A 7,682-nucleotide genomic window follows, 5' to 3' on the forward strand; every position below is an offset into this window, starting at 1 on the left:
TTACTCATGGAAAAGTGCACCGCCAGCGGTCGCCTGTGACGCGCCTTCCTTTTTTTACATGAAATGAGGATTTGCATGAAAATTCCCCCAAATAACGCCACACTTTTTATTCAGCCAATCAGAATGATCAATTTCACATAATGCCATGACACTTTTTTCAGCCAATGAGAATCGCCCATTTTACATGGTCTCCGCCATGACACTTTCCAGTCCATGCTTTTTATTTAATAGAACCTTTGAATTTCTAGTGCGGCCCTCGATACGTCCCTGCGTTAGTGAGAGTAACACTAATGTTTGGAGGGACCTCTAACGACATTATGGGATATTTTTTTCTCAGTGTAGATAAATTCATTGGCCGTGCATGAACGACTCCTTCTCATGTAAACCTTCATGGAAGTCAGCAATGCGGCTGCACGACAACGCTCTTTAAAAAAAAGCGCGTAAATTCCATATTTTTTACACACATGGTTTTGTTTATATACAATAGAATGAGTTATACATATATCTGATGATATACTTTTTTAATGATAATGAAAATTGAGCATTTACTATGTTCGCAATTAACATATTCAATTCACTTTCAAGTCTTCCATTTTATCACTGTTTAATGATGTCAATGGTTATATCCTAAAATTGAAGAATATGTAATTTTATCCGTGACCCAAAAAAGGAATGAATAAAATTTTGCTGCCATCTAATTCATTTTATGGAAAAAAATTGCATAAGAAAATGGCCAATCGGTGGCTAAATTTAAAACAAAATTTGCGAAAGATTATTTTCGTTCCATCGTGGAACCGAAGCAAACAACCTCTAACAACTAATATATTTACTTGTTAATATGTTAGCGTATATTTGTTAAAGCTCGCTCGCATTGACGAGAAAACTCAAATTATCATCCTATATAATCAAAAGATGAAAGTTTAAAATGGTCATTTTGGACCAAGTGAGAAGAAAATTTTTGTCCAACAATGTCCGACAATTATTAGCAGAGCATCCTTAAAAATCAACTGAGCAAGTCAATATGATTAATTCATTGATTAGCTATCATTTCGATTCTGTGCAACATATCACGGAAAATTATTTTCGCCCCGTTTCGGAATAGAAGTAAAAAATCTGATTCCACCTATGTATTTTCACTGATTAATGGTTCAAGTGTATGTTAGAAAAATCCCCCACTTATACTGAAAGGCTAATTTATCATCATCGATATAAATATTGAAAATTTACAATTCTGGAGGAAGTGAAGAGAAAAATTTTTCAAGAATGTTCTGTCGAACATTATTAGCAGAACATTTAAAAAAATCGATGGAGTAAATCAGCATCGACGTATTATCGAGATTTTCGATATTTTTACTATCAATGTTTGGACAAGTTCTAATATTGGATAGACCGTCACGAATTTCATAATTTAGTCAACGTTGAATAATTTTGTGTTGACCGTACAACTTCTTTATTGGTAAAAAATCTGACTTTTTGCCGGAAAAAGAAGTGAAAAGCACATTTGATCAGGTATTGGCTAAACGACCTGTAGCAGCCGAATCAGATTACCTTGAAATTTTCCGCATTCCAAAATATATTAGTTTTCCTGAAAAAGTCATGATTTACAAGTTTTCTTTGACGGCAAACATTCGACTTAATTTTTCGAATCCCAAGTATTGAGTGGTTCTCAGACTCGAGCAGGCTGTTTTAAATTGGGCTTTGAATAATCATTGCAGAGTTCGAGGTTCCTTCGTAAAGCAGAAATGTTCTGATTGGTTTGGAATTGAATTCATAGAATCTATTAAAAACTGACTGCCTAAATTATCCCAAGTAGCAGATACTCGACGAGGATCTCGCCGAATTAAAAACATCCTGCGTGAATCATTCCCTCTAGACACCACTATACGTGAACCCCGCCCCATTTGAACCATCCTGCGTGAATCAATACCTCGAGAAACCACTCTGCGTGATTCCCGCCCTATTTGAACCATCCTGCGTGAGTCAATACCTCGAGAAACCACTCTGCGTGATTCCCGCCCCATTTGAACCATCCTGCGTGAGTCAATACCTCGAGAAACCACTGTGCGTGATTCCCGCCCCATTTGAACCATCCTGCGTGAATCAATACCTCGAGAAACCACTCTGCGTGATTTCCGCCCCATTTGAACCATTCTGCGTGAGTCAATACCTCGAGAAACCACTCTGCGTGATTCCCGCCCCATCCGAACCATCTTGCGTGAATCAATCCCTCTGGACACCACTCTGCGTGATTCCCGCCCCATTCAAAGCATCCTGCGTGAATCCCGCCCCATTCAAACCATCCTGCGTGAATCCCGCAAACGACATTTGATTTTCTGCAAGTTCTATATTGTATACCATCGAACTACCGTGCCTGCGTGAAGCAAATCGGGGGTGAGGCCCCTAATTTAACAAAAAATCGAGTATCGAGTTTTCAGAGTGGAAGAAAATATGACGAAAATATTAAAACGAAAAAAAAACGACAGTGCACTTCACTCTTTCTAGGGTGAAATTCGAAATATTATAATGAGAGAATTCCGAGGAACCTCTAATTACATACTTTCATACAAAAAATCAAGTATCGATGTTCTAGAATAGAAGAAAATGCGATAAAACTATTAAAACTGGAATAAAATACAGAAGGAAATGCTTCCCCATTATGGAAAAAAATATCAAAATTCATGGAAAAAATCCAACTTTTTTCGAGAATTTTTTCACAAAAAAGAAAGCGTCCGACGGGTCGGAATCGAAAAATTTTTGCTTAAAAATTTAAAATCATCACTTTAGAAACGATCAATATTTTTCGAGTCTTCAAAAAATAAAAATATAATTAAAAATCGAAATTTCAAAAGATAAAAAAGTGCATTTAGTTAATATTTCGAGAAGTTATGAATTAAAAAAAAAATTAAGAAAATGCCTATTCCGAGAACGATTGGAGTAAGAAATTTGAAAAAATTCATAAATGCTTCTCTTATTACCTACTATTACTCGCAAAAAACTTAGCTAAACCCAAATTTAAAAATCTATTCGTGTTTGTTTTTTTGGCGAATGCTTCATATGAGAAGAACGGGAGAATATAATATTAAATTTAGATATACTTTTCTGTACTAAAACGTAATAAGGAGTATTCACTATTCAATTTTTTAATTTTTTAAATTGTTTAATAGATAGTAATTGATTATGCCAAGTACCTAAAGTCCAAGCTATGGTTTCTTTGGTGAGTGGTCAGTTTGTTGCGTAGATTAATTGTCGGATTGGATCTGCCATGTACAAGGGGTACATTACAGGTTGGCGCTTTATGTCGTTCGATGGTTTCCACACACTCCTGAAGTATTTGTCCACCAGTAGGCACTGTTATTACTCTGCTCATATTAAAGATGAACGAGAGCTAAACCAGCACGGCTAATAGTCATCTGCTGTTCATCTTCCCGGTTTCAAATCTTCTAGTTTCTTTATTAGACCTACAAAAATTATTTAAATAAAATACCTCCTTCAAGATTATTAAATATTATTAATGGGTCAATGATTATGGTTCGATTGCACCAAGCCTGGTTATGGCGATTTGTGATTAAATATTGGAATTACTAAAAATTATGTACGAATCACGTGTTTTTGAAATTTAATCGAAAGCACTTCACGAGAAAACGTAGTATGCCGATGTTTGATCAGTACTTTCTAATGATAGAGTTATTTATAAAGGGTTTCCTCAATATTTCGTGTTGAATAGCCAGACTAAAGCATGTGACGGGCATCATTTTTTTTTTGAGAGACAAAGAGACGTGGCGAGCGCGCGGTCCCACTAATGGTGGAGACAAGGAAAATAAAAATATATTAAAAAAAAATTTTTTATTTACATTTCCTTTGCGTATTACCATAGTATTTTCATGGTTTAGCTTGTACTGAGGGAAACCATGGAAAATCGCAGTAGTGCAGCTGGCCGAGAATGCAGCGATTCTGCTGTGTTGATCAGTCACACTGACTCGGTGAACACAGCAGCTCTCTACACCCGTGCTTAACGCCGGCAGTCTGCACGCCGAGAGGTGTGACTAAGCGGGCACCCACCCAAGTACTAACTCAACTGAGCGTTGCTTAACCTGGATGACCGCCGGAGTCACACACTACCCGCGTGACTACTGCCGTCGAGAAAATAAAAATATAGTAAATCAAGAATTTTATCAATGGGAATTCCGCATTTATCTCGGACCAACAGGAGGTTTCCCCAAGAGTAGAAAAAAAAAATTTAGGGGGGTTCCTGAAGGGGGATCTGATCTGCTAATTCAGAAATTAGTGGATCATGGAGGGATTTTAAAGGAAATTAGGCATCGATAAATAGTAAGGGAAAAAGTTAGTTATTGGGAAATCGCGTCGGTCTATTAATTGCGCCGCGAAGAGGGATAATAAAAAATACCATCCTGTGTGGGTTAATGGGCTTACTGGTTGCAAAATCTCGCCGGGATGTACAATCTGGCTGTGAGTGCCAACCCCATAAGGGAGGGATCTGTGAGGTATTGTCGAGTATGTTTTAGAGTTGGATATCATCAATAGGGGTGTTTACAACCAGCACCCCCCTGAATTGCCACAGTCGTTGTGTTTGTCGCGTTATTGTCTTCGTTTAGAAATTTAAAGTTATGTCCACGAATCCCCGGGTAAGCAACCGGGTGAGACTAGCTATGATTGTAAGACTTTTGAGGTGAAATATCAAATTTTTAATCCCATGAAATTCAAATTTTCCCACAGTCGGGAAGCCTCGTCAATTAAATTAAGAAACCAAATCTTAAATCCCAAAGATATCCAAAAACAAGAGCACGACAAGACAGCACGAGTGGGGTTGAACCTCGCCCTCGCCCATAAATCCCTAAATCCCATAAATCTAAAGAAAAACCGGAGTCCGAACTCCAAATCCGAAAAAACTACCTGCAATAAGATGCAGCCAATGACAAACGGAACAGAACCGGGAAGGCTTGTGGTACCCAAGATGCTAAGTCGTGAAGAAAAAGTCAGGGTACACGGATACGGAGTCTAGCCTAATGATTACCTGATAGAAAAGAAAAAAGATTGAGTAGTGCGAACTCTGTAGGATACCGATAACAATTTCGTGCGAGAATTCGAACGCTAATGACCCACCTGCGGATGTCATCACTGTGAGCTTGTGTAATGGCAGCCGGAGCTTAGGGAAAGGTTCGGAAAGCATGAAGCTCAACTGACGCTTTTCTACCGAGATGGCGGCGGACCACTACAGGTGACCCCAAACATGAAGAGCCGACCGGGGAGAATAACCTCGAACCTCGAAAGCAGATCTAGTCAAGGCAAACCTTGGGTAGCCTTCCGCCTTATAAGAAAACAAGCGAACTACGAAATTCACTGACAGCCAGTCAAAGCGGCTCTGCTTCAGTGAGTGAAAACTGCAGGCCATTAAGACGCTCCTTTTTACTCTCGCTACACGACTAGATGTGGTCGCCGCGTGCCATGACGTGATGACCCTGTCGCGGCGTGGGTATCCCTGACATTATCTTTTCCAGGATCACGCCGAATTCAAAGGTCGCCAATGACCCCTTCGCACAACTTTTTTTTTATCAAGTTTTTGAGATGTCCAGACGAGAAGTAACCATTGGCGAGGCAAGAGTCTGTCTATTACTAAGATTCGCTTGATACTGTTTTTGCTTTTATTATTTTTTATTATATCGAGCCATGGTTAACCGCTCATTTGAACTCATCGTGGGATTTTGGATCCTGACATATAGGTCTCTTCGTTAGAGAAGGCGAGGAGGTTCAGAAAAGAGTTTGGAGTTCCCGCTAGATTTGGGGAACTTCCTGTTAAAACTGAGTGGTGGCGCTAGCGTCCGGAGCTTGAAATTAATTCGCTCCAAATTAGCAACTAGGCGGAATTCTTTCGTGGTAATTACTGGGTTCATTATGTGAATAAATGTAGACCGAGATTATTATTTATGTTGGCTTGAGGATTCCCGATATGAGCTTCTGCTAATTATGTGTCAGATGGGTTTCTATCTAAAGTTAAAAACATTAACTCCACTAGCTGCGTTAATGGGCAGCCAATTACAATATTTCTCATGTCGCTGACGAGCCAATTGTGTGATAGTATGGCTTCGTCACCTGTTGAGCATTGTTGTCCGCCATTAACGACACTTCTCGTTTTGACACCGGAGTATCGACAGCAGAATTTGATCAATTCTTATTTTGTGAAGGAAATTTAGGAAAGAGAAAGAGACCACGGAGGATTCGGCCGAGTTAGAGAGACTTTCTGACTAGGTGAAAGTTAGTAGGTAGGTGAGCGGTGGATTAAATTCATTTCACAGAAGAAATTGTAATTTGTTAGGGATTTGGTAACGTAGTGGACTCATTGTCCATGGCATTTTACGCCATTTTTGAGTGTTCAGATCTCTTGTTCATGTAATCTCGGTCCATGGAGATTTTGTACATTTTACTAACTTTATTTAGTAAAAGCATTATTATTTTCCGAGTTCGTCGCTACCTTAAAGTTCTGTGGTTTTAACTAATTTTCGTTATAACAACCATTGTTTCTCCTACATCTTATGTTGAAATTTATTATCGCTTCATTATCGATTTTTCTTTTATCGATTTTCATTTTTCGAGGTCAGTGTTGTTATCCTGGAGGTTTCAATACATAGAAATATCATTATTTCTTACATTATGCACGTATATTGCGCCTTTGTGGACTACTCGGGAAAATCTCTACTTTTAAACACAAGGCCAAGCATCAACAAATAAAAATAACGTGTTGTCGTGCTGCTAACAATCGTGTTAACGTCTGCCAAAAGATAAATTATAGGTTTTTGATGAACGATGGTGCTACGAATATATATTTTTTTAATTTGAAATCGATTGTAACTGTACCTGTGTCATTTTCACGAGCATATTACCAACTTTTCGAATCGTCACTTGCCCTGGTGGCTCTTCTGGGCAAGAGTATGAATATCATAAAGAGTGTAGAGTTCGAAGGTAAAACCTTCAAAGTATTGTTATTTCTGCAACGTTCCGACAGCGGGATAACGCCTGCAGAACATATATTAAGCAGCATCATGAGAATTGAAGCAGAAGAAGAAGAGGAAAGAGTATTGTTATTATTCCAGCTGAAATTAAACCGTCGCCTCATATGATGTGCCGAAATTCTAATCGAATTTATCACCTGTTGTTACTATACCTAGTCTAAGAGCGAAAGAGAACCTCTGCAAACCCTTTGCCACCTAAACCAGAGTCTTCTGAGACTCTCTTACCTAGCTGCCTGTTACCTAAACAATCTCCCGATAAAAGCTACCTGAATGAGAAAAGCTACCCAATTAATCCTCCGAGAAATGCTATCTAAATAATTTTCGCGAGCCGAGCTACCTGCTAGTTGAAAGAACCTCAGGGAAGAAGCTACCGACTATTTTAAAATCAGGCACTTTACGATCAGAACTTCTATCATCCTAGACTATTTATCATGCATCGATTTCCCCAGACTCGTGGCACTGCTCCTACCGTAAAATATAGCAGTTCAGAACTGAGCGTGGTGGCCGTTCTTAATTTGTTAATAACTTTTATGGTGGGCAGACTCGGGTCTCTCTAAACCCCTTGACTGGGGTGCGGAGAGCGCGGTTGAGCCACCAACCGAGCGCGTCTCCGGGTGGTGGATAGGAGGACGGCCGGGCGGAATAACCACCTCGGCG

At 39.2% G+C, this 7,682-nt stretch overlaps 1 protein-coding gene across 4 annotated transcripts in view; it reads right to left on the minus strand.

The window, feature by feature from the left end:
* fwd (phosphatidylinositol 4-kinase beta fwd) overlaps positions 1–7,682 on the minus strand; it is a 102,550-nt gene that overhangs the window by 38,072 nt on the left and 56,796 nt on the right. For 2 of the 4 annotated variants that reach the window (XM_011314348.1, XM_011314349.1), the window contains exon 2: positions 3,189–3,458. The exons of 1 other annotated variant lie outside the window; for it this stretch is intronic. In XM_011314348.1, coding sequence (XP_011312650.1) covers positions 3,189–3,367 — 179 coding nt within the window. In that variant the 5' untranslated portion in view covers positions 3,368–3,458. Of the gene's footprint in view, positions 1–3,188; positions 3,459–6,870; positions 6,943–7,682 lie in introns of those variants that run through there. One more of the 4 variants, XM_011314350.1, reaches the window with a different exon arrangement.

The sequence above is a fragment of the Fopius arisanus genome, unplaced genomic scaffold, assembly GCF_000806365.1.
Source record: "Fopius arisanus strain USDA-PBARC FA_bdor unplaced genomic scaffold, ASM80636v1 scaffold00156, whole genome shotgun sequence".
Lineage (NCBI taxonomy): Eukaryota > Metazoa > Arthropoda > Insecta > Hymenoptera > Braconidae > Fopius > Fopius arisanus.